This window comes from Hyperolius riggenbachi, chromosome 8 (genome assembly GCF_040937935.1).
Source record: "Hyperolius riggenbachi isolate aHypRig1 chromosome 8, aHypRig1.pri, whole genome shotgun sequence".
Lineage (NCBI taxonomy): Eukaryota > Metazoa > Chordata > Amphibia > Anura > Hyperoliidae > Hyperolius > Hyperolius riggenbachi.
Genome location: NC_090653.1, coordinates 299,935,500 through 299,963,334, shown reverse-complemented (window position 1 = coordinate 299,963,334; position 27,835 = coordinate 299,935,500). Strand labels below are relative to the sequence as shown.

The following is a 27,835-nucleotide window of genomic DNA, read 5'->3' as shown; positions in this document are numbered from 1 at the left end:
GCCCCGTTCTCCCTTTTCCTGCCCCTCCTTTCCTACACCTTCTTGCTAGCCCTGTCGTCCTCCTCTTCCTGGTCCCGTTCTCCCCCTACCTGCCCCTACTTCTCCGCCCTGTACTCTTCCTGGTTCCATCCTCTTCTTCCCCTTCCCTGACCCTTGTTCCCGGCCCTGTCCTACTCCTTCCTTACCCCTCTGTAACTAGAAAATATTGACAATTAAAATTATGCATGAAAAGATTTTCAGTTTTTTTTTGTTTTGTTTTAGCAAAATGTAAAAAAAAAAAATTACAGCTGCATGAATTGGAATAACGGTTGATTGATCAAGCTGCGCTGCTAAATGACAGGAGCGCGAGCTTAGCGCACACTTTGCTGCAGTAGTGCAGCTAGCGAGTGCTGGTAACTTAAGTTCGCTCCTTCTAACGGCCACTCCACTGAACCCGCCCTGAGCCCCGGCGGGTCTAGTGACGTTAATAGACGTGATCCCAGCACTTTGATTAGCCTATTAGGCTGCCTGTCACTTGACAGGCAGCCTATCGGGCAAATCAAAGCACTGGGACCATGTCCATTAAAGCCACTGGATTCACCGTGGTGCAGCAGGTGTTTCTTTTGAGAAAATGTCGTCAGTAGGGATGGCGAGTGCGATGCCCATAATCCTAAACTTGATGCAGGTTCATGCAAATCAGTTTAGCTTGAAAATGGTCCAAGCGAATCCCCACCTAAGTGCAATTTGATTGGTCGGTTTTCAAGTGGCATAAATTTGCATAATCCTGTATGAATTTGGAATTCTTGGCATCCCGTTGGCCATCCCCAATTATCAGTGTATGGTTTACAATAATATTTACATTTCTCCAGGTGGTACCTGAAGATGATCCAGTGTTATGGGTGCCGGCAGTGGTTCCATGAAGCCTGTATGCAGTGTCTGAATGAGCCAATGCTGTTTGGCGACAGGTAAAAAAAGCAGAACACTACCCCGCCCCTCTCCTCCCTGCCACACAAATGCTTCCCGCCCAGCGTGGGAAAAGCTGCCTGTATTTACACAATCTCCTTCCTGTTCACACTCCATGCAGAGAGCTGTTAGCAGGCAGGGAAAGTGGCAGAACACTACCCCTCCCCGCCACACACATGCTTCCCGCCCAGCGTGGGAAACGCCGCCTGTATTTACACAATCTCCTTCCTGTTCACACTTTGTGCAGAGAGCTGTTAGCAGGCAGGTAAAGTGGCAGAACACCCCGCCCCTCCCCGCCACACACAAGCTTTCCGCCCAGCGTGGGAAACGCCTGTATTTACAATCTCCCGCCTGTTCACACTCCATGCAGAGAGCTGTTAGCAGGCAGGGAAAGTGGCAGAACACCACGCCCCTTCCTCCCCACCACACACACATGCTTCCCGCCCAGCGTGGGAAACGCCGCCTGTATTTACACAATCTCCTGCCTGTTCACACTCTGTGCAGAGAGCTGTTAGCAGGCAGGTAAAGTGGCAGAACACCACGCCCCTTCCTCCCCACCACACACACATGCTTCCCGCCCAGCGTGGGAAACGCCGCCTGTATTTACACAATCTCCTGCCTGTTCACACTCTGTGCAGAGAGCTGTTAGCAGGCAGGTAAAGTGGCAGAACACCACGCCCCTTCCTCCCCACCACACACACATGCTTCCCGCCCAGCGTGGGAAACACCGCCTGTATTTACACAATCTCCTGCCTGTTCACACTCTGTGCAGAGAGCTGTTAGCAGGCAGGTAAAGTGGCAGAACACTACCCCGCCTCTGATCCACTTTAAGGATTGCCACTATACAATGCACATATAGAGGTGATCATTACCAGCATAGCATCAATGCAAAGCTAATCAGATGGATGGGGGGGGCCCCTGGCGGGTCCCTCTGGCCCATGGGACCAGGTGTGGTAGCTCCCCCCCCCCCCCCCCTTCATCCATAAAGATGGAAAAAGCCGTCTTCATGCAAGACAGAATTCTAACGCATTCTCTGTTTACAAATCTCTAATGCGATTCGATGGCATCACATACGACGCTGTGGTGGTCAAATTTTGTGCAGAAAAAAAATACGGCCTCCATGTATGCTTTATTTTCAGAATGGACATGCAAATAAGGGCTGGTTTCCACTAGGAGCCGCGGCCGATTCGCCCGCGGCTCCTGTTGTGCTGCGAAGACGCAGCCCAAGTCGGTAAGCTGTGCTATTCATTGCTATAGGGGTTTGGCTGCGTGCTGCAGAAATCTGCAGCATGCCGTTTTATATTCACACAGCGCGCAATCTGGACAGCAAGGCCCTGCCCTGAAGATGGGCATCGTTACCCCACCCCCACTCGCCCGCAGGGAAACGCCGCAGGTTCGTACTGAATTCCGCACTACTGGAAACGGCCTCTCTCATACAATGCAAGTCAGCGGAAATACAAATCTTCACATTCCATATGCAAAAAAAAGTTACTGGTAATTACAACAAAATTACAGTCCATGAACTTCATTGATATGCATGGAAACATTGGAATGCAAAAAAAAATAATCACAGAATTGGAAATAATGTGCAAAGAAACTGCGTAAAATCGCAAGGATAAGTGTAAAGGCACCTAAAGTTAGTGCTATTGTGTTCAACTGAAATGCTAGAGTAAGCGCAACAAATATCTGCACCTGTTAGGCAACGTGGTCAGAAGGGGCGTGGCTTCATTTTTACACAAACTAGACAATCTTTGGCCAAGATGGTCGTTCGGCCCTGCCTTAGCCAAGAATCTGACTTGTGCATATTATGTATTTATATAGCACTGACCTCTTCTGCAGCACTTTACAGAGTACATAGTCATGTCACTGACTGTCCTCAGAGGAGCTCACAATCTAATCCTACCATAGTCATAATGTAATGTCCTACCATATTATTATGTATTTATATAGCACTGACATCTTCTGCAGCACATTAGAGTACATAGACATGTCACTGATGAAAACTGAGTCCGACGCTGTCCTCCTGCGGTCTGTTGTTCAGCCGCGATAAGCCTCGATAAAAGGCATACAGCCCGTGTCTTTTGCATATGCGCGGACCTCCTGCGCATGCACAGTACACCCAGACTGACGCAACTGAGCCTATTACTGAGGCTGAACGACAGACCGCAGGAGGACAGCGTGGGACAGTTTTTGTCAGTGACATGTCTATGTACTCTGTAATGTGCTGCAGAAGATGTCAGTGCTATATAAATACAGAATTATAATATAGTAGGACATTAGACTGACTATGGTAGGATTAGATTGTGAGCTCCTCTGAGGACAGTCAGTGACATGACTATGTACTCTGTAATGTGCTTCAGAAGATGTCAGTGCTATATAAATACATAATAATATGGTAGGACATTACACTATGGTAGGATTAGAGTGTGGGCTCATCTGAGGACAGTCAGTGACATGACTATGTACTCTGTAATGTGCTGCAGAAGATGTCAGTGCTATATACTGTAAATACATAATTATAATATGGTAGGACATTAGGCTATAACTATGGTAGGATTAGTGTGTGAGCTCATCTGAGGACAGTCAGTGACATGGCTATGTACTCTGTAATGTACTGCAGAAGATGTCACTGCTATAGTGTATGGCAGAATGTCAGACTTATGACTGATTGGATTATATTGACATACATATTTAGCTGTACACATTGGAAAAACAGTGATACAAATTCAAACACTACTTTGAGGTCTAAAAATATTTATCCTATTTTTTTTTTTTTCGTTGTTTTTTTTGTTTTGTTTTTGTCATTTACACCATGTACTTGACACTTCCAGGTCCTCTTAGGCAGCAGTGTGGTGCGGAACCCCTCGGAGTGGCCCCAGTGGTGTGGGTGCTATGTGTGCGGAGCCCCTCTGTGTATCCCCACCCCCCTCCCTGCTGGTGTGGTTGCCATGTGTGGCAGAACTGCTCATTATAGGAAGCAGCAGCCAGTCTGGGCTCTCTGGGAGCACTGCTGGAAGGTGGCGGGGCTAGAAGAGCTGCCAGTCCTTATGATTGGCAGATGTTCCCGCAGCACTCAGTTTCCTCTCCCGTGATTGGTCGATGCTGTTTGGCAGGCTACCGCCCCTCCAGCCTGCCTCCTGTGTACAGTGACTGGAAGCCATGGCTCTCCATGTACAGCATGCTTCCCTCAGCTGAATGACATTCTGTACATTCCTGAGATGTCCAGAGACTTTCCCGCCTTTCCCACAGCAGCACATTCCGCACATTAACCCCTTCCAGCCAGAAACCTGGCCGCCCTCCGGCTCCCAGCACCAGGATGAAGGGATGGTGCCAGAATGTCATTCCTGGGCTTGTTCATGTCACACTGACTGTTCTCAGAGGAGCTCACACTCTAATCCCACCATAGTCATAGTGTAATGTCCTACCATATTATTATGTATTTATATAGCACTGACATCTCCTGCAGCACATTACAGAGTACATAGTCATGTCACTGACTGTCCTCAGAGGAGCTCACAATCTAATCCTACCATAGTCATAGCCTAATGTCCTACCATATTATTATGTATTTATAAAGCTCTGACATATTCTGCAGCACATTACAGAGTACATAGTCATGCCACTGACTGTCCTCAGAGGAGCTCAGTCTAATCCTACATAGTACAATATTCCTATCATAGTGTAAGGAGCCAGTTCACTTCTCTGTATATTTCTGGGACATAAGAGGAAACCCAAGGCACCCAGAGGAAACCTGCACAGGCATTTGGAGAACATTCAAAATCTATACAGATAATGTCCTGGCCCAAGTGAGTGCTGCTCACTATACCAGAGGAGCACATCCTTTATAAAACCACAATTATTCGGTTGGTTATTTACCCTCATGTATTTTACCATATATATCAGTGGGAACATTAGAGAAAACACCTACCCGGCTCTCTGCTTCATCCTTCACTGCTAAGCCTGCCTGTTACCAGCCCTGATAAAATCCTCCACTGAGCATTCAGTCTGGCTTTGCTCAGGAATCATTATAGCTGAGTCATTATAGCAGAGCCAGAAGGGGGCAGGCTTGGGCTTGAAAAGACATCAGAGAAGACAGACTCAGCTATAATGATCCCTCAGCAAAGCCAGACTGAATGCTCAGTGGGGGATTTTATCAGGGCTGATAACAAGCAGGCTGAGCAGTGAAGGATGAAGCAGAGAGCAGGGTAGGTGTTTTTCTTTAATGTTCCCACTGATATATATGGTAAAATACATGAGGGTGCTTAGTCTCTGGTCCACTTTAAAGCACACCTGATTTGAACGGAATGGGTTTCCTGTTAAACAACACCAGTTGCCTGGCAGTCCTGCTGATCTTGTTGGCTGCAGTAGTGTCTGAATCACACACCTGAAACAAGCATGCAGCTAATCCAGTCTGACTTCAGTCACAGCACCTGATCTGCTGCATGCTTGTTCAGGGTTAGTGGCTAAAAGTATTAGAGGCAGAGGATCAGCAGGACAGCCAGGCAACTGGTATTGTTTAACAGGAAAACATTATGCCCGTCCCTATATCCCTTGGGTTCCTTTTTTAAAGGGAAAGCCCAAGCAAAATACAGCCCCCGGCAGCCGATGTGTTTCACGCCGCAACTCCGTTTCCAGCCGGTGTCCCCTCCGCTTGCTCGGGCCTTCCCTTTTATTGTCCTCGCATCTGTCCTTTAAAGAGAACCCGAGGTGTGTTTAAAGAATGTTATCTGCATACAGAGGCTGGATCTGCCTATACAGCCCAGCCTCTGTTGCTATCCCAAACCCCACTAAGGTCCCCCTGCACTCTGCAATCCCTCATAAATCACAGCCGTGCTGTGAGGCTGTGTTTACATCTGTAGTGTCAGTCTCAGCTGCTCCCCCGCCTTCTGCATAGCTCCGGTCCCTGCCCCCATCCTTTCCCTCCAATCAGCAGGGAGGGAAGTGATGCAGGCGGGGACTGGAGTTCTGCAGGAGGCGGGGAGAGCAGCAGACTGACACTATAGAGATAAACACAGCCAGCTCTGACAAGCTGTTTGTCAGCAGCGTGGCTGTGATTTATGAGGGATTGCAGAGTGCAGGGGGACCTTAGGGGGGTTTGGGATAGCAACAGAGGCTGGGCTGTATAGGCAGATCCAGCCTCTGTATGCAGATAACATTCTTCAAACCCACCTCGGGTTCTCTTTAAGGGACCCCTACTGCTGGATCATCTCGGCTGAGTCCATTGTTCCCCCTCTGCTCACCCTGCCTACTCAAAGCTGCCCTGTAATGTGATGTGCTATCATCTCTCCGCCCCCCTCCATGGCAACAGAATGAGTCACTAGCCTGTAGGCTAGCGAAGCGTCTGTACAACAGTCAGCCCCGAACAAGCCCCCAAGGGCCCGTGTCCCAATCTTTGTAAAGGGACAAAGTGTGTCTGTGTGTGTTTACATACCTTTTCTGTATGGTATTATTCTGGAATGGCATTCTTACTGTTTTTGTTCTCTTAATCTTTCAGGTTTTTCATGTTCTTTTGTTCGGTTTGCAATCATGGGGTGGAATTCATCAAACGGCTTCCTCTGCGATGGTAAGCTCTTCTGCCAAAATCTGTGAACGTCTTAAGGTGGCCCTATAAAGCGCAATCTTTCAAGCGATTTTAATGATTCGATCAGAACTCTCCAAAGTTACGCTATGATTGATGGCGTGCATAACGATTAAGCCGGGTCCGTCAGATGCCAATAAATCTGGCTGTTATGCAGCTTGGGAATGGCCAATCAGAATCGTCAGGAAGAGTCGCGCTGCATACATTTTACAGGAAATTTGCATGCTAACCAGAATTTTTGGCGTCTCATTGACCATTTAGTGTTGATAAATATTGTATTGAACAACTCAAAAATAAACTCGTCAGTTATATATACAGGTAGTCCCCGGTTAATGAACGAGATAGGGACTGTAGGTTTGTTCTTAACCTGAACCTGTTCTTAAGTCTGAACACTGTGCCGTCTCTTTCCCCTGTACCTCCTGTGCCCCTCTGTGCCTCCAGTGTCCCCCTCTGTGTCACCTCTGCCCTCTTTTCCTGCTTATACAAGTTTAAAAACCTTTTTTTTTTATTTATTTTTTTATTTATTTATTTTTTTTGTGTGAATTTATTAAAATCGATTTTCTTAACTACAAGTCTTTTCTAACCCTACTTAACAAGTCCAATTTGAAATTTTTTTTTTTACTTGTTCCCATGGAAACACAGAATCCATGCCGTTCGTATCGGCGAGTCGTCCGTAAGTCGGGGACTACCTGTAGTGTATATAATTTGCCTGTGTCTCTGCATCCCATATCCCTGTGTCAGTACTTTTGCACTACTGCGCATGTACGCACTGACAGCCGTTGGGACAGGACGAGGATGGGCCGAGCGGGCGTGTGTGCGCGGCGATGACTGACATGACCTAGAGCTCGTTTTTAAACCGGCTTACGTCGACTAGTAGTTACATAGGTCGTGTGGTTGTAAAGATATCTGTCCATCGCGTTCAACCAGAAAAAAAAACAAACCCCATCCTGAACCTCCACATATCCCAGTTCCAGGGGAAGGCAAAAAACCTTACAAGGCCTGGGCCTTCCGAATTTTGTGGCTTTAATATCTCAAACCACTACGTCTGCGTGGCCCTGGCCCAGAGGCGGGACAAGGTCCTCCAGCACCCAAGGCTGAGACACCAAAGTGCGCCCCTCTATCCCTCCCACCCCAGCCGTCACACACTGATTGCTATTAGACTAAGAGGCACCACAGGGCCCACAACCTCCCCAACACCTTAATATCTAGTTATCTGGCTTGCAGTCACTGACATGTATCCCCTTTTATTCTTTCTTTCTGCTTCAAACACAATTAAGAATGACAGCTGAATGAATTCTGCGCCCCCTCTTACACTGCGCCCTGAGGCTGGAGCCTCTCCAGCCTATGCCTCGGCCCGGCCCTGCCCTGGCCATGCGCGTTCTCGCTGTTGCCGCCGGGAGCGTACTGCAAAGACTGGAACGTTTGCAAGAAACCTTCAGTCAGATCAGGTCAAGCGGGTGCCGGTATCAGCAGGCGTTTGTGGTAAGTATCGGTAATCTGGTGCCCAGGGAGTGAGTTGAGCGCCTGACAGAGCCGAGGCAAAGGCGAGAGAGGCTCCAGCCTCAGGGCGTAGTGTAGGAGAGGGTGCAGGGTAGGGCCAAGGCGAGAGAGGCTCCAGCCTCGGCGCAGTGTAGGAGGGGGGGGAGCAGGGCGGGGCCAAGGTGAGAGGCTCCATCCTCAGGGCGCAGTGTAGGAGGGGGGGCAGGGCCAAGGCGAGAGAGGCTCCAGCCTCGTCGCAGTGTAGGAGGGGGGAAGCAGGGCGGGGCCAAGGTGAGAGAGGCTCCATCCTCAGGGCGCAGTGTAGGAGGGGGGGCAGGGCCAAGGCGAGAGAGGCTCCAGCCTCGGCGCAGTGTAGGAGGGGGGAAGCAGGGCGGGGCCAAGGTGAGAGAGGCTCCATCCTCAGGGCGCAGTGTAGGAGGGGGGCAGGGCCAAGGCGAGAGAGGCTCCAGCCTCGGCGCAGTGTAGGAGGGGGGAAGCAGGGCGGGGCCAAGGTGAGAGAGGCTCCATCCTCAGGATGCAATGTAGGAAGGGGGGCGGGGCCAAGGTGAGACAGGCTCCATCCTCAGGGTGCAGTGTAGGAGGGGGGCGGGGCCCAGGTGAGAGGCTCCAGCCTCAGGGTGCAGTGTAGGAGGGGGCGGGGCCCAGACGAGAGAGGCTCCAGCCTCAGGGCACAGTGTAGGAGGGGACGGGGCCAAGGCGAGAGAGGCTTCAGGGCGCAGTGTAGGAGGGGGCACCTGGCAGAGGTGAGAGGCTCCAGCCTCAGGGAGCAGTGTAGGAGGGGGCGCAGGACCAGGCAGAGGCAGAGGCAAGAGAGGCTCCAGCTTTGGGGTGCAGTGTAGGAGGGGGCGCACAACTCTCTCAGCTATCATATAATTCCACTATTGTGTTTTGAAGCAGAGAAAAATAATAAAAAGGGATACATGGCAGTGAATGCAAGCCAGATTACTAGAGATTAGTGTTGGGGGCCCGGTGCCTCTTAGTCTAATAGCTATTAGTTTGTGACGGCTAGAGTTGGGCCGAACGGTTCGCCTGCGAACAGTTCCATGCGAACTTCAGTGATTCGCGTTCGCGTCCCGCAGGCGAACCTTTGCGGAAGTTCGGTTCGCCCCATAATGCACATGGAGGGTCAACTTTGACCCTCTACATCAGTCAGCAGGCCCAGTGTAGCCAATTAGGCTACACTAGCCCCTGGAGCCCCACCCCCCCTTATATAAGGCAGGCAGCGGCGGCCATTACGGTCACTCGTGTGCTGCCTGCGTTAGTGAGAGTAGGGCGAGCTGCTGCAGACTGTCTCTCAGGGAAAGATTAGTTAGGCTTAGCTTGTTCCTGTCTGGCTGCATACCTGTTCTGTGAACCCACCATTGCATACCTGTACTGTGAACCCACCACTGCATACCTGTTCACTGAACCCACCACTGCATACCTGTTCACTGAACCCACCACTGCATACCTGTGCTGTGAACCCACCACTGCATACCTGTGCTGTGAACCCACCACTGCATACCTGTGCTGTGAACCCACCACTGCATACCTGTGCTGTGAACCCACCACTGCATACCTGTGCTGTGAACCCACCACTGCATACCTGTGCTGTGAACCCACCACTGCATACCTGTGCTGTGAACCCACCACTGCATACCTGTGCTGTGAACCCACCACTGCATACCTGTGCTGTGAACCCACCACTGCATACCTGTGCTGTGAACCCACCACTGCATACCTGTGCTGTGAACCCACCACTGCATACCTGTGCTGTGAACCCACCACTGCATACCTGTGCTGTGAACCCACCACTGCATACCTGTGCTGTGAACCCACCACTGCATACCTGTGCTGTGAACCCACCACTGCATACCTGTGCTGTGAACCCACCACTGCATACCTGTGCTGTGAACCCACCACTGCATACCTGTGCTGTGAACCCACCACTGCATACCTGTGCTGTGAACCCACCACTGCATACCTGTGCTGTGAACCCACCACTGCATACCTGTGCTGTGAACCCACCACTGCATACCTGTGCTGTGAACCCACCACTGCATGCTGTGAACCCACCACTGCATGCTGTGAACCCACCACTGCATACTGTGAACCCACCACTGCATACTGTGAACCCACCACTGCATACTGTGAACCCACCACTGCATACCTGTGCTGTGAACCCACCACTGCATACCTGTGCTGTGAACCCACCACTGCATACCTGTGCTGTGAACCCACCACTGCATACCTGTGCTGTGAACCCACCACTGCATACCTGTGCTGTGAACCCACCACTGCATACCTGTGCTGTGAACCCACCACTGCATACCTGTGCTGTGAACCCACCACTGCATACCTGTGCTGTGAACCCGCCACTGCATACCTGTTCAGTGAACCTGCCACTGCATACCTGTTCTGTTCAGTGGACCCGCCACTGTATACCTGTTCTGTGAACCCACCACTGCATACCTGTGCTGTGGACCCACCACTGCATACCTGTGCTGTGAACCCACCACTGCATACCTGTGCTGTGAACCCACCACTGCATACCTGTGCTGTGAACCCACCACTGCATACCTGTGCTGTGAACCCACCACTGCATACCTGTGCAGTGAACCCGCCACTGCATACCTGTTCTGTTCAGTGGACCCGCCACTGCATACCTGTTCTGTTCAGTGGACCCGCCACTGTATACCTGTTCAGTGAACCTGCCACTGCATACCTGTTCTGTTCAGTGGACCCGCCACTGTATACCTGTTCTGTGAACCCACCACTGCATACCTGTGCTGTGGACCCACCACTGCATACCTGTGCTGTGAACCCACCACTGCATACCTGTTCTGTGAACCCACCACTGCATACCTGTGCTGTGAACCCACCACTGCATACCTGTGCTGTGAACCCACCACTGCATACCTGTGCAGTGAACCCGCCGCTGCATACCTGTTCTGTTCAGTGGACCCGCCACTGTATACCTGTTCAGTGAACCCGCCACTGCATACCTGTTCTGTTCAGTGGACCCGCCACTGTATACCTGTTCTGTGAACCCACCACTGCATACCTGTGCTGTGAACCCACCACTGCATACCTGTGCAGTGAACCCGCCACTGCATACCTGTTCTGTTCAGTGGACCCGCCACTGTATACCTGTTCAGTGAACCCGCCACTGCATACCTGTTCTGTTCAGTGGACCCGCCACTGTATACCTGTTCAGTGAACCCGCCACTGCATACCTGTTCTGTTCAGTGGACCCGCCACTGTATACCTGTTCTGTGAACCCACCACTGCATACCTGTGCTGTGGACCCACCACTGCATACCTGTGCTGTGAACCCACCACTGCATACCTGTGCTGTGAACCCACCACTGCATACCTGTGCTGTGAACCCACCACTGCATACCTGTTCTGTGAACCCACCACTGCATACCTGTGCTGTGAACCCACCACTGCATACCTGTGCAGTGAACCCGCCACTGCATACCTGTTCTGTTCAGTGGACCCGCCACTGTATACCTGTTCAGTGAACCCGCCACTGCATACCTGTTCTGTTCAGTGGACCCGCCACTGTATACCTGTTCAGTGAACCTGCCACTGCATACCTGTTGTGTTCAGTGAACCTGCCACTGCATACCTGTGCTGTGGACCCGCCACTGCATACCTGTGCTGTGAACCCGCCACTGCATACCTGTTCTGTGAACCCACCACTGCATACCTGTGCTGTGAACCCACCACTGCATACCTGTGCAGTGAACCCGCCACTGCATACCTGTTCTGTTCAGTGGACCCGCCACTGTATACCTGTTCAGTGAACCCGCCACTGCATACCTGTTCTGTTCAGTGGACCCGCCACTGTATACCTGTTCAGTGAACCCGCCACTGCATACCTGTTCTGTTCAGTGGACCCGCCACTGTATACCTGTTCTGTGAACCCACCACTGCATACCTGTGCTGTGGACCCACCACTGCATACCTGTGAACCCACCACTGCATACCTGTTCTGTGAACCCACCACTGCATACCTGTGCTGTGAACCCACCACTGCATACCTGTGCAGTGAACCCGCCACTGCATGCCTGTTCTGTTCAGTGGACCCGCCACTGTATACCTGTTCTGTTCAGTGGACCCGCCACTGTATACCTGTTCAGTGAACCTGCCACTGCATACCTGTTGTGTTCAGTGAACCTGCCACTGCATACCTGTGCTGTGGACCCGCCACTGCATACCTGTGCTGTGGACCCGCCACTGCATACCTGTGCTGTGAACCCACCACTGCATACCTGTGCTGTGAACCCACCACTGCATACCTGTGCTGTGAACCCACCACTGCATACCTGTGCTGTGAACCCACCACTGCATACCTGTGCTGTGAACCCACCACTGCATACCTGTGCTGTGAACCCACCACTGCATACCTGTGCTGTGAACCCACCACTGCATACCTGTGCTGTGAACCCACCACTGCATACCTGTGCTGTGAACCCACCACTGCATACCTGTGCTGTGAACCCACCACTGCATACCTGTGCTGTGAACCCACCACTGCATACCTGTGCTGTGAACCCACCACTGCATACCTGTGCTGTGAACCCACCACTGCATACCTGTGCTGTGAACCCACCACTGCATACCTGTGCTGTGAACCCACCACTGCATACCTGTTCAGTGAACCTGCCACTGCATACCTGTTCTGTTCAGTGGACCCGCCACTGTATACCTGTTCTGTGAACCCACCACTGCATACCTGTGCTGTGAACCCACCACTGCATACCTGTTCTGTGAACCCACCACTGCATACCTGTGCTGTGAACCCACCACTGCATACCTGTGCAGTGAACCCGCCACTGCATACCTGTTCTGTTCAGTGGACCCGCCACTGTATACCTGTTCAGTGAACCCGCCACTGCATACCTGTTCTGTTCAGTGGACCCGCCACTGTATACCTGTTCTGTGAACCCACCACTGCATACCTGTGCTGTGGACCCACCACTGCATACCTGTGCTGTGAACCCACCACTGCATACCTGTTCTGTGAACCCACCACTGCATACCTGTGCTGTGAACCCACCACTGCATACCTGTGCTGTGAACCCACCACTGCATACCTGTGCAGTGAACCCGCCACTGCATACCTGTTCTGTTCAGTGGACCCGCCACTGTATACCTGTTCAGTGAACCCGCCACTGCATACCTGTTCTGTTCAGTGGACCCGCCACTGTATACCTGTTCAGTGAACCTGCCACTGCATACCTGTTGTGTTCAGTGAACCTGCCACTGCATACCTGTTCTGTTTAGTGAACCCGCCACTGTATACCTGTTCTGTTTAGTGAACCCGCCACTGTATATCTGTTCAGTGAACCCGCCACTGCATACCTGTTCTGTTTAGTGAACCCGCCACTGTATACCTGTTCAGTGAACCCGCCACTGCATACCTGTTGTGTTCAGTGAACCTGCCACTGCATACCTGTTGTGTTCAGTGAACCTGCCACCTACCTACGTGAGTGCACGCAGTGTGATATACCACTCCGTGCATACCCTATATGGACAAAACAGGTAGAGTAAGAGGTAGTGCCAGAGCCAGAGGAAGGCCACCCGGCAGGTCTGCGCAAGGTCGTGTAAATGTAATTTCGTGTGGACCTGGCCCACAGTACAGTGCTCGGAAGAAGGCACGTCCCATCACCTCCCAAGATTGTCAGGACGTGGTTAAGTATTTAGCGACACAGAACACCTCATCTTGCTCAGCCACCAGCGCTACTACTAGCACCACTTCCGCTGCATTTGACACTTCGCAAGAATTATTTAGTGGTGAAATCACTGATGCACAGCCATTGTTGTTACAGCCAGATGAATTTTCACCAGCTCATATATTTGAGTTACCCGGCAACACTATGGATGTAACGTGTCAGGAGGATGAAGGACCTACTGATGGTGCATGTTTGGATTTGTCTGAGGCAAGCGAAGCTGGGCAGGATGATTACGATGATGACGATGATAGGGATCCTCTGTATGTTCCCAATAGAGGAGATGAAGAGGGGGACAGTTCAGAGGGGGAGTCAGAGAGTAGTAGGAGGAGAGAAGTTGCTGAAAGAAGCTGGGGCAGCTCTTCGTCAGAAACAGCTGGTGGCAGTGTCCGGCACCATGTATCTCCACCTATGTACAGCCAGCCAACTTGCCCTTCAGCATCAGCTGCTGAGGTCCCCATAGTGCCCACATCCCAGGGTGGCTCAGCGGTGTGGAAATTTTTTAATGTGTGTGCCTCAGATCGGACCAAAGCCATCTGTTCGCTCTGCCAACAAAAATTGAGCCGTGGAAAGGCCAACACTCACGTAGGGACAAGTGCCTTACGAAGGCACCTGGAGAAAAGGCACAAACAGCAATGGGATGGCCACCTGAGCAAAAGCAGCAGCAGCACACAAAAGCAAAGCCACCCTCCTTCTCCTCTTCCTCCTCCATCAGGTGCATTATCTGCTTCTGCCGCTTTCTCCCTTCCACCTTCACAGGCACCCTCCTCCACTCCGCCTCTGCCCTTGAGCGCTTCCTGCTCCTCTGCCCACAGCAGCAGTCAGGTGTCCGTGAAGGAAATGTTTGAGCGGAAGAAGCCAATTTCGGCCAGTCACCCCCTTGCCCGGCGTCTGACAGCTGGCGTGGCGGAACTGTTAGCTCGGCAGCTGTTACCATACCGGCTGGTGGACTCTGAGGCCTTCCGTAAATTTGTGGCCATCGGAACACCGCAGTGGAAGATGCCAGGCCGCACTTATTTTTCGAGAAAGGCCATACCCCAACTGCACCGTGAAGTTGAGAGGCAAGTGGTGTCATCTCTTGCGAAGAGCGTTGGGTCAAGGGTACACCTGACCACGGATGCCTGGTCTGCCAAGCACGGGCAGGGCCGCTACATTACCTACACAGCCCATTGGGTGAACCTGGTGGTGAACGATGGCAAGCAGGGCGCAGCGGACCAAATTGTGACACATCCACGGCTTGCAGGCAGGCCTCCTGCCACCTCCTCTCCTCCTGCTACATGCTCTTCGCTGTCCTCCTCCTCCTTGGCTGAGTGGCAGTTCTCCTCTCCAGCTACACAGCCCCAGCTCCGCAGGGCCTATGCTGCATGCCAGGTAAGACGGTGTCACGCCATCTTAGACGTGTCATATGTCAACACCAAAAGTTAACAATTGTTTCGGGGCCACAAGGGGTCCCCTTCATCAGAACAGTGCAGACAAACAATATTACACAAAGTTGCACCAAACCTATATACCTTATGACATAATAAAAATGGATTCAAACATGGTATATGATTGACAGGAGGGCTTCTGTTATGGATTTGGGTAGGTGTATGGATTATGTTCTATTTAGTAATGGGACTTCATGTGTAGTCTTATGCCCACATTGGGGTAATTGCTATATATATAAAATTTGGCCTTTGATCATTTGTGTATAGAGAGGAAGGTTATGTTTACATTGTGGAGGGAGGGGGAGTGTTCTGATCATGAGGGGTGGTTTTTATTATGTCATAAGGTATATAGGTTTGGTGCAACTTTGTGTAATATTGTTTGTCTGCACTGTTCTGATGAAGGGGACCCCTTGTGGCCCCGAAACAATTAACTTTTGGTGTTGACATATGACACATTAAAACTTTGCTCAATGAGAAGCTGGTGTGCTGACCAACCTTTCTACTTTTCTGATGTCGTTTGGGATGATGCTTAGCGTCCCTGGTCAAGCACCCGAAAACCACTAGGACAAGTGTGCCGCTCTGCACTCCTTTCTCTCGGCCATCTTAGGCATGTCTTGTCTCAAAGCGGAGAGTCACACTGGAGCAGCTCTCCTGGCTGCTCTTAAGAAACAGGTGGATGAGTGGCTGACCCCGCACCACCTGGAGATAGGCAACGTGGTGTGCGACAACGGCAGTAATCTGCTTGCCGCTTTGCATATGGGGAAGCTGACACACATACCCTGCATGGCACATGTCATGAATCTAGTGGTTCAAAGATTTGTGGCAAAGTACCCTGGCCTAGCGAATGTCCTGAAGCAGGCCAGGAAGTTCTGTGGGCATTTGAGGCGGTCTTACACAGCCATGGCACGCTTTGCGGAAATTCAGCGCAAAAACAACATGCCGGTGAGACGCCTCATTTGCGATAGCCCGACTCGCTGGAACTCGACCCTGCTCATGTTCTCCCGCCTGCTAGAACAGAAGAAAGCCGTCACCCAGTACCTCTACAACTGGAGTAGAACGAAACAGTCTGGGAAGATGGGGATGTTCTGGCCCAACAACTGGACACTGATGGAAAATGCATGCAGGCCTCATGCGGCCGTTTGAGGAGGTGACCAACCTGGTGAGCCGCAGTGAGGGCACCATCAGCGACTTAATTCCCTACGCTTACTTCTTGGAGCGTGCTGTGCGTAGAGTGGCGGATGAAGCTGTGAATGAGCGTGACCAGGAACCGTTACGGCAGGAACAGGCATGGGACCAATTTTCATCAGACCCAGCTGTTTCCTCAACACCTGCGGCAGCACAGAGGGGGGAGGAGGAGGAAGAAGAGAAGTCGTGTGCAGAAGACGAGTCAGACTCAGAGGATGATGAGCAAGGTGTTTCTTTGGGGGAGGAGGAGGAGGAGGAGACAGCGGCAGGAGAACAACCTCAGCAGGCATCGCAAGGGGCTTATGCTGCTCAACCTTCCCGTGGTATTGTTCGCGGCTGGGGGGAGGAGGTTGACTTACCTGACGTCACTGAGGAAGAGCAAGAGGAGATGGAGGGTACTGGATCCGACTTTGTGCAGATGTCGTCTTTTATGCTGTCCTGCCTGTTGAGGGACCCCCGTATAAAAAACCTCAAGGGGAATGAGCTGTACTGGGTGGCCACACTACTAGACCCTCGGTACAGGCACAAAGTGGCGGACCTGTTACCAACTCACTGGAAGGTGGAAAGGATGCAGCACAGGCAGAACCAGCTGTCAACTATGCTTTACAATGCCTTTAAGGGTGATGTGACGGCACAACGCCAGCAAGGTACCACTGCCACTAATCCTCCTCCCGTGTCCACGCAGTCAAAGACAGGACGCTCCAGCGATCTCATGGTGATGTCGGACATGCGGACGTTCTTTAGTCCAACGCCTCGCCGTAGCCCTTCCGGATCCACCCTCCACCAACGCCTGGAACGGCAGGTAGCCGACTACCTGGCCTTAAGTGTGGATGTAGACACTGCTGTGAACAGCGATGAGGAACCCTTGAACTACTGGGTGCGCAGGCTTGACCTGTGGCCAGAGCTGTCCCAATTTGCCATCCAACTTCTCTCCTGCCCTGCCGCAAGCGTCCTGTCAGAAAGGACCTTCAGCGCAGCTGGAGGCATTGTCACAGAGAAGAGAAGTCTCCTAAGTCACAAAAGTGTTAAGTACCTCACCTTTATCAAAATGAATGAGGCATGGATCCCGGAGGGCTGCTGCCCGCCCCAAGACTAAGTCAGTCCCCGCACACACAGCATCTCTGCCTGCACGCCGTGTGACTGGCTGCCTGGCCTGCCCCAAGAAGACTAAGTTGCTCCCAGTCCCTCCACACAGCATGTCTGCCTGCAGGCCGCTTGACTACCTTCTCCGCCACCACCAACAGGGTCCGGGACTCCAGGCGGATTGCTGAATTTTTTATGCCGCTGCTAGCAGCGGCCGCTGTAATAATTTTTCTGGTGCGTGAACATGACTGCCTAATTTTTCTGGCTGCACTGCGGGCAGCTGCAACAACAAAAGAAAAGGCATGTACATGCGCCCATTCCCCTTCGTGATCATTACCTTGCCGTGGTGAAGGGGCTTGCGTATCACAATGAAGCAATGACCGGCGCCTAGATGAGTGTCTCGGGGGGCACACCCACGATAATAAGGTCGTTGCCTCATTGTGGTCAGACTAAATTTGATCAGCTGGACAGTCACTGTTCTGTCATTCAGCTACATCAGCCAGGCGACCATATGGGCTGTAAAGCCACCAAAACCTGCACTCTCGCCATGGTGCGCACCAGTCCAGCACGGCCGTCACTACACAAACAGCTGTTTGCGGTGCGTTACACAGTGAGTTTGGTGTGTCAGTGTGAAGCAGTACCTTAATTACACTACCTGATTGATGTATACACATGCAAGATGTTTTAAAGCACTTTAGGCCTGTCATTTAGCATTCAATGTGATTTCTGCCCTTAAAACGCTGCTTTGCGTCACATCCAGATTTTTCCCCGGGACTTTTGGCATGTATCCCACTCCGCCATGCCCCCCTCCAGGTGTTAGACCCCTTGAAACATCTTTTCCATCACTTTTGTGGCCAGCATAATTATTTTTTTTTTTCAAAGTTCGCATCCCCATTGAAGTCTATTGCGGTTCGCGAACTTTAACGCGAACCGAACCTTCCGCGGAAGTTCGCGAACCAGGTTCGCGAACCTAAAATCGGAGGTTCGGCCCAACTCTAGTGACGGCTGGGGAAGGTGGGAGGGATGGAGCACTTTGGTGTCTCAGCCTTGGGTGCTGGAGGACATTGTCCCGGCTCTGGCACCCGACGTTGCACTAGTAGCTGATTGGCTACTACGAGGGTAACAATCGCCTAAAATGGTAGTCGTTGGGGCAGCGGGGTTAGGGTTGGGTATTAGAAGGGGAGGTTGGTGTGAGAATGGGTGCTGGGTAGGTGTATGGTATTGCTAGTTAGTGATCTTTTTATGAGCGGCACCACCCGACACCCATATCACACGGTGGCGCTGCAACACGTAGTGTAGGAGGGTAGAGTTATAGATCTAGAACTTTAACCTGCCTAGCGTTCTGGACGCGCTGTGCTCGTCCAGAGACGTTAGTGGGCACCGCTCAGGCCCCGCTGGGCCGATTTTGATTTTTTTTTTTTTTCAAACGCGCAGCTAGCACTTTGCTAGCTGCGTGTTTGCCCCGATTGCCGCTGATCCGCCGCTACCCGACGCGAAAGAGGGGGGGCCCCTCCCCCAGACCCCGTGCACAGCCTGGCCAATCGCCGCCAGGCTGTGCTTTGGGGTGGATCGGGAGTCCCAGTGACGTCACGACGTCTCTGATGTCACTCCGTTCGTCACCATGGCGACGGGGGAAGCCCTAAAGGAAATCCCCTTCAGAACGGGATTTCCTTATGTGTGGGATCGCCGGCGGCGATCAGAAGGGTGGGAGGGAGAGAGGAGGAAGGGGAGAGTCATCTAGCTAGCGCTAGGCTAGCTACATGATAGGAAAAAAAAATCGGGCGGAAAAAAAAAACCATGCGGCCGCGGGAATTGAAACGCCCAGCAGGTTAACCTCTTGACGACCAGCTAACGCCGATTGGTGTAAACTGGTCGTCTGCGGGTTACCATGGAAACGGCCTTTCCATGTCAGTTCACGGAGGGTGTCTCCGTGAACAGCCGGAGAGCCGACAAAATGTAAACACGCAGGGAAGAAATCCCCGCTGTTTACATCACACGGCGCTGCTGCGCAGCAGCGCCGTGACGTAGATCGGCGATCCCTGGCCTCTGATTGGCCGGGGATCGCCGGCATCTGATAGGCTGAAGCCTAGCCTATCAGGCGCAGGACGGAATTCCGTCCTGCACCGCTCACAGGGGGAGGGAGGGAAGGGGAAGGAGGAGAACGCTGCGGAGGGGGGCTTTGAAGAGCCCCCTGCAAGCGCAAGCAGCCGGCGGCGATCAGACCCCCCCAGCAGGACATCCCCCTAGTGGGGGAAAAAAAGGGGGGTAGTCTGATCACCCTGCTGCACTCCTGATCGGTGCTGCGGGCTGCAGAGCCTACGCAGCACAGATCACTGGAAATTACCCTGGTCGTCAAGTGGTTAACCAAAGATTGAACTTCATTCCCAAACAGAAGCGGATACCCAGTCTCACACGAGAAATCGCTACCTTTTCTCCAATAGATCGGGGGGGTCTGTATGATTGATATTGTGGAAACCCCTCCCACATTGTGATGTCATGACCATGGTCCTGACTGTTTACAGTCTGTGAACCTCATTGCATTGTGGGAAATAATGGCTTTTTCTAACTGCCAAGCAAGCAGCATCTCATTCTATGCATAGCTCTCAGTAATGAACATTCTGTACAAATCACCTGGCAGAACGAACAATGTCACCACCGGTGATATACTGTATTTCAGAATGTAAACTGGGGAGAGGAAAGATTTTACAATTGGCAAACGCCTCAAAGATTGAACAGGATGGCGATACGTCCTGTTCTTTGCCTCGCCAATCAGAGGACCGCAGTGCTGTATGGATGTAAACAAAGGGGATTACTTTCCCCTTTCGTTTACAAACAGCCTGCTAGCCACAATCAGCGGCTAGCAGGCTAATCACGGTGAACTGGCAGGGAACGATCACGCATGCGTGTGGCCGTTCCCTGGGAAACCACAGCTCCAGGACTTCACACCAATTGGCGTTAGGCGGTCCCGGGGCTGTCGCGTTCATGCTCATTGGCGTGACGCGGTCGTTGGGTAGTTAAAGCATAAAAGAAAAGTTGAGTGATTTTGTAGATTGCTGGATGCATGCGTACATTTGGATTCACAGGTGACTGGTTCTCTTTCATGGCTATGTTGTCATTGTGGTGGGATAGGCGTGTCTGGTGGTAGTTGTGGTTCTGATGACACACCTGCCCTGCAGGTGACAGCGTGCGGTCTGAATTGCAGGCGTGAGCTGCTTCAGCCACCACCACACAGCAGTAATTGGTCTTGCAGAAGAAGCTGTGTAAGTTTGTCTGCCCCGGGGCCTCGGCTGGGGTAATGGCTGCCAATTTGGGGTGTGCACGATGTCTGCTGTTTGCGCCGCATGTGCTGAGTGGGTGACGGCTGTTGTCCCATTAGTGATTTATTGCATCAGCCCGGTTACATCAGAGCTTTGACCTACTCTGGCACCTTATAGTGGAGAAACTTGCTACAGGAACAGATGGAATGCAGCTAAAGTGAACATGTAGCGCCACCTTGAGGAAAGTTCATTGAATTGTCAGGAATGTAGACTGAGATTTCCTGTGAAGAATGATGTAGGCCTGGAACCCACTACAAATTGCTATCGCTAGCATTTTTGAGAGTTTTGTAAGCGATTTCTTGAGCGTTTTCTGACGATTTTAGCGGCGACTTTAAAGAGTGTAACCATTTTGCTGACGATTGTGTAGCGATTTTAATTCTGACTGATCCTTTTGAATGTATCTTCATTTTATTTTCAGTTTGCATTCATTTAAAATCGCACTCAGATCGCTATATGTAGCGATTACGCCAGCGTTTATATACTCTGCAGAAATGCTAATGCAATCGCCACCAAAATGCTGCATGTCCTACGATAGTGATTTTGGTGATCGCAATCGCTGCAATGGAATTTGGCCCATCCATTACCATTAGCTGAGCGTTTCGGGAAATCGCTAGCGGTTTGAATCGCTCCCTAAGGCTTTGTCTACATGTAAAATCGCAATCGCTAAAGCCAGCATTTTGAGTTTTTTGTTTTGTTTTTTTTGCTCTTACCTGCGTGCTACAAATGAAATTTTTTGTTTGTTCACTTCCTGATGCAAGTTTTGTATTCATGCTAAATAGGGACAAAATCGCAATCTCTTCGGAATTGTGGGCAGAATCGTGTACACTGCTACTAGTGGGCTCTCAGGTTACATAACCACTTCAGCCTGCAGGTGTTTTCACCTCTAGGGCAGAAGCCATTTTCCCTGTCAGTGCTCCTCTCATTCATTCGCCAATAACTTTTTTTTTTTTTTTTCTTTCTTTTTTGCCACCAATTAGGCTTTCTTTGGGTGGTACATTTTGCTAAGAATTATCTTATTCTTTAAAGGAAACCAGAGAGGAAGCACCCTTGTGTATTTTACCATGTATATCAGTAAGAACATTAGAGAAAACACTTACCATGCTCTCTGTTTCACCCTCACTGCTAAAAGTGTCTGTTATCAGCAGTCACAAGAATCCCAGACTGAGCAATTAAATCTGGCTTTGCTGGGAATGATTATTGCTTAGTCATTATAGCAGAGCCACAAGGGGGCAGGCTTGGGCTTGAAATAACACCACAGAAGACAGACTTAGCTATAATCTTTCTGTAGCAAAGCTAGACGGAGCAGCCTGACTTCTCAGTCGGGGATTCTTATCAGAGGTGATAACAGTCAGATTACACAGAGAACAATGAAACAAAGGGCAGATTAGGTGTTTACTGTCATGTTCCCACTGATTTATAAGGTAAAATACAAGAGGGTGCTTCATCTCTGGTTCTCTTTAAAAAAAAATTTTTAACAGGAATAATAAGAAAAAAAATGGAAGAAAAAAAACCATTTCTGTTTTCGGCCATTATAGTTTTTAAAAGAAAACGTTCTACTGTGCATAAAACGCACACATTCTATTTCCCCTTTTCTCCCGGTTATTGCAATGTTTAACATATTTCCCTAGTACAATGTATGGCGCAAATATTTTATTTGGAATTAAAGGGAACCAGAGATGAACGTTTCACACAAAATAAACATATCAGTCGATATCAGGTAGAGCATTTATTCTTTACAAGCTAATTTCGCCGCTCTGGTGTGCCTTTTTTAGTGTTTTTTTTTTTTTTTTTTTTTTTTTTTTATCCATTATTGCTCCAGGAAAAATCCAATATGGCCACCGGCTCATATCCCTTCTGCTTCCGGGTTATGAGTTGTTCTGGATGTGCTGTCTAGGCTATATGAGACTAGGCTGCTATCTAGGCTATATGAGAAAGGCTGCTGCAGCCGGTATGATGTGCAGCTGCCTGTAGGAAGTGTCTCTCATAGGAATGAAACTGCAGTCGTCATCATCAGTATCTATGCAGACCAAGTGCACACAGAACACACAGATCATATTGCATATTGCTCTGAAAACTTGTCTGTTTCAGAGCTTCTCTCTTAGCAGCAGCAGCCCCTCCCATATCATCACAGCTCTCAGTATGCAAAGCAGTAAATCTGAGCCAGGAGGGGGCAGGCTTGGGCTTGAAGACTCCACAGAAGAGTGACTCAGCTATAATGATTCCAGGTCAAACCCAGACTGAGCCAGTCGGGAATTCTTATCACAGCTGCTAATAGACTAATTAAGCAGATAAGAATGAAACTAAAAGCAGGGTAGGTGTTTACTGTCATGTTCCCACTGATAAATGTAATAAAATACATGAGGATGCTTCGTCTCTGGTTCTCTTTAACCACTTGAGGACCGCCCCCAGCCGATGGGCGGCGGCAAAGACCGGGTCCAAACGACCGCAATACGCCCATCGGCGGGGGCGGCTGCGGGAGTGGCTGTGCGGCGATCGCGTCATTCGTGACGCGATCAGCCGCCGGGGACTGGCTCCGCCCACCGTTCGTTGTAACCCGCCGGCTGTTCGGAAGCGCCGGCGGGTTACTAGCACCCGGATCGCCGCATGTAACAAGTATAATAGGCTTTGTAATGTATACAAAGCCTATTATACTGGCTGCCTCCTGCCCTGGTGGTCCCAGTGTCCGAGGGACCACCAGGGCAGGCTGCAGCCACCCTAGTCTGCACCCAAGCACACTGATTTCCCCCTCCCCTGCCCCCTGATCGCCCACAGCACCCCTCAGACCCCCCCCTGCCCACCCCCCAGACCACTGTTTGCACCCAGTCACCCCCCTAATCACCCATCAATCACTCCCTGTCACTGTCAACGCTATTTTATTTTTAAGTCCCTAATCTGCCCCCTACTCCCTCCTGATCACCCCCCCACCCCTCAGATTCTCCCCAGACCCCCCCCCCAGACCCCCCCCCCCCCCCCCCGTGTACTGTATGCATCTATCCCCCCTGATCACCTGTCAATCACCTGTCAATCACCCGTCAATCACCCCCTGTCACTGCCACCCATCAATCAGCCCCTAACCTGCCCCTTGCGGGCAATCTGATCACCCACCCACACCAATAGATCGCCCGCAGATCCGACATCAGATCACCTCCCAAATCCATTGTTTACATCTCTTATCTCCTCTAAACACCCACTAATTACCCATCAATCACCCCCTATCACCACCTGTCACTGTTACCCATCAGATTAGACCCTAATCTGCCCCTTGCGGGCACCCAATCACCCGCCCACACGCTCAGATTGCCCTCAGACCCCCCCTTATCAATTCGCCCGTGCAATATTTACATCTGTTATTCCCTGTAATAACCCACTGATCACCTGTCAATCACCTATCAATCACCCCCTGTCACTGCCACCCATCAAACAGCCCCTAACCTGCCCCTTGCGGGCAATCTGATCACCCACCCACACCAATAGATCGCCCGCAGATCTTCTCTCCTCTAAACACCCACTAATTACCCATCAATCACCCCCTATCACCACCTGTCACTGTTACCCATCAGATTAGACCCTAATCTGCCCCTTGCGGGCACCCAATCACCCGCCCACACCTCAGAACGCCCTCAGACCCCAGCCCTGATCACCTCGCCAGTGCATTGCTTGCATCTATTTCCCCCCTCTAATCACACCTTGAGACACCCATCAATCACCTCCTGTCACCCCCTAGCACACCTACCCATCAGATCAGGCCCTAATTTGCCCCGTGTGGGCTCCTGATCACTCGGCCAAACCCTCAGATCCCCCTCAGACCCCCTTCCGATCACGTCCCCAGTGCATTTATTGCATCTATTTTCCCCTCTAACCGCCCCCTGAGACACCCATCAATCACCTCCTGTCACCCCCCTAGCACTCCTATCCATCAGATCAGGCCCAATACATCCTGTCATCTAAGAGGCCACCCTGCTTATGACCGCTTCCACAAAATTTGCCCCCTCATAGACCACCTGTCATCAAAATTTGCAGATGCTTATACCCCTGAACAGTCATTTTGAGAAATTTGGTTTCCAGACTACTCAGTTTTGGGCCCGTAAAATGCCAGGGCAGTATAGGAACCCCACAAGTGACCCCATTTTAGAAAGAAGACACCCCAAGGTATTCTGTTAGGTGTATGATGAGTTCATAGAATATTTTATTTTTTGTCAAAAGTTAGAGGAAATTGGATTTTTATTGTTTTTTTCACAAAGTGTCATTTTTCACTAACTTGTGACAAAAAATAAAATCTTCTATGAACTCACCATACCCCTAACGGAATACCTTGGGGTGTCTTCTTTCTAAAATGGGGTCACTTGTGGGGTTCCTATACTGCCCTGGCATTTTAGGGGCCCTAAACCGTGAGGAGTAGTCTAGAATCCAAATGCCTCAAAATGACCTGTGAATAGGACGTTAGGCCCCTTAGCGCACCTAGGTTGCAAAAAAGTGTCACATGTGGTATCGCCGTACTCAGAAGAAGTAGTATAATGTGTTTTGCGGTGTATTTTTATACATACCTATGCTGGGTGGGAGAAATCTCTCTGTAAATGGACAATTGTGTGTAAAAAAAATCCAATAATTGTTATTTACAGAGATATTTCTCCCACCCAGCATCTGTATGTGTAAAAATACACCCCAAAACACATTATACTACTTCTCCTGAGTACGGCGGTACCACATGTGTGGCACTTTTTTGCACCCTAAGTGCGCTAAGGGGCCCAAAGTCCAATGAGTACCTTTAGGATTTCACAGGTCATTTTGCGACATTTGGTTTCAAGACTACTCCTCACGGTTTAGGGCCCCTAAAATGCCAGGGCAGTATAGGAACCCCACAAATGACCCCATTTTAGAAAGAAGACACCCCAAGGTATTCCGTTAGGAGTATGGTGAGTTCATAGAAGATTTTATTTTTTGTCACAAGTTAGCGGAAAATGACACTTTGTGAAAAAAAACAATTAACATCAATTTCCGCTAACTTGTGACAAAAAAAAAAAAATCTTCTATGAACTCACCATACTCCTGACAGAATACCTTGGGGTGTCTTCTTTCTAAAATGGGGTAATTTGTGGGGTTCCTATACTGTCCTGGCATTTTAGGGGCCCTAAACCGTGAGGAGTAGTCTTGAAACGAAATTTCTCAAAATGACCTGTGAAATCCTAAAGGTACTCATTGGACTTTGGGCCCCTTAGCGCAGTTAGGGTGCAAAAAAGTGTCACACATGTGTCGCCGTACTCAGGAGAAGTAGTATAATGTGTTTTGGGGTGTATTTTTCCACATACCCATGCTGGGTGGGAGAAATCTCTCTGTAAATGGACAATTGTGTGTAAAAAAAATAAAACAATTGTCATTTACGGAGATATTTCTCCCACCCAGCATGGGTATGTGTAAAAATACACCCCAAAACACATTATACTACTTCTCCTGAGTACGGCAATACCACATGTGTGGCACTTTTTTGCAGCCTAACTGCGCTAAGGGGCCCAAAGTCCAATGAGCATCTTTAGGCTTTACAGGGGTGCTTACAATTAGGCACCCCCCAAAATGCCAGGACAGTGAACACACCCCACAAATGACCCCATTTTGGAAAGTAGACACTTCAAGGTATTCAGAGAGGAGCATAGTGAGTCCGTGGCAGATTTCATTTTTTTTTTTGTCGCAAGTTAGAAGAAATGGAAACTTTTTTTGTTGTTGTTGTCACAAAGTGTCATTTTCCGCTAACTTGTGACAAAAAATAAAATCTTCTATCAACTCACCATGCCTCTCACTGAATACTTTGGGATGTCTTCTTTCCAAAATGGGGTCATTTGGGGGGTATTTGTACTATCCTGGAATTTTAGCCCCTCATGAAACCTGACAGGTGCGCAGAAAAGTCAGAGATGCTTGAAAATGGGAAAATTCACTTTTGGCACCATAGTTTGTAAACGCTATAACTTTTACCCAATCCAATAAATATACACTGAATGGTTTTTTTTTTTTATCAAAGACATGTAGCAGAATAACTTTCGCGCTCAAATGTATAGGAAATTTTACTTTATTTGAAAAATGTCAGCACAGAAAGTTAAAAAAGTCATTTTTTTTGACAAAATTCATGTCTTTTTTGATGAATATAATAAAAAGTAAAACTCGCAGCAGCAATCAAATAGCATCAAAAGAAAGCTGTATTAGTGAGAAGAAAAGGAGGTAAAATTCATTTAGGTGGTAGGTTGTATGACCGAGCATTAAACCGTGAAAGCTGCAGTGGTCTGAATGGAGAAAAAGGCTCTGGTCCTTAAGGGGCGAAAAGACTGTGGTCCTGAAGTGGTTAAAGGACTTACGAGGCAAACTGGCCCCAAAAAGTTAAATACCTGTATGAAATATCAATGCACGGAGGGCGCCGTCCGTGCCGTTCCGCCGGGTCCCCGCATCTCAATGTGCCCCCTGGCCGGTCCCGACCCCACAGCCCGGGTCGGGCTCTCCTTCCTCCAGTAAGATGGCCGCGGCTGCGCAGTCCGCATATGCGCGAGTGCGGCTGCGCAGCTCTAGGGCCTCCCCCCCCCCCCGATCCACACAACAGGAGACGACCTATAGCGTGGATCGGGGGGAGGCCCTAGAGCTGCGCAGCCGCACTCGCGCATATGCGGACTGCGCAGCCGCGGCCAGCTCCGGCGGCCATCTTACTGGAGGAAGGAGAGCCCGACCCGGGCTGTGGGGTCGGGACCGGCCGGGGGGGGGCACATTGAGATGTGGGGACCCAGCAGAACGGCACGGAGGGCGCCCTCCGTGCATGATTTCATACAGGTATTTAACTTTTTGGGGCCAGTTCGCCTCGTAAGTCCTTTTAAAGGTGCATTTTTCAGTTTTGCGTCTGTCACTAATTGCAAGCCCATATAGGCAGAAGATAATAGTAATATACCCTCACAACACACATATTAAAAAGTTTAGTCTCTAAGGTAACTTATTTTTTTATTTTTTTTAACTTCACTGGGCAGGGTGGGGGTCAATCAGTTTTTATTCAATGTGTAATAGATTTGTATTTTTTTTTTTTTATATTTCTACTTTAACTATTTATTTTTGGCC

General features: G+C 50.3%; 1 protein-coding gene across 2 annotated transcripts in view; it reads left to right on the top strand.

The window, feature by feature from the left end:
• Positions 1-27,835, top strand: part of PHF19 (PHD finger protein 19) — a 100,314-nt gene that overhangs the window by 51,620 nt on the left and 20,859 nt on the right. For both annotated transcript variants that reach the window (XM_068249237.1, XM_068249236.1), the window contains exons 7-8: positions 849-944; positions 6,437-6,505. In XM_068249237.1, coding sequence (XP_068105338.1) covers positions 849-944; positions 6,437-6,505 — 165 coding nt within the window. The remainder of the gene's footprint in view (positions 1-848; positions 945-6,436; positions 6,506-27,835) is intronic.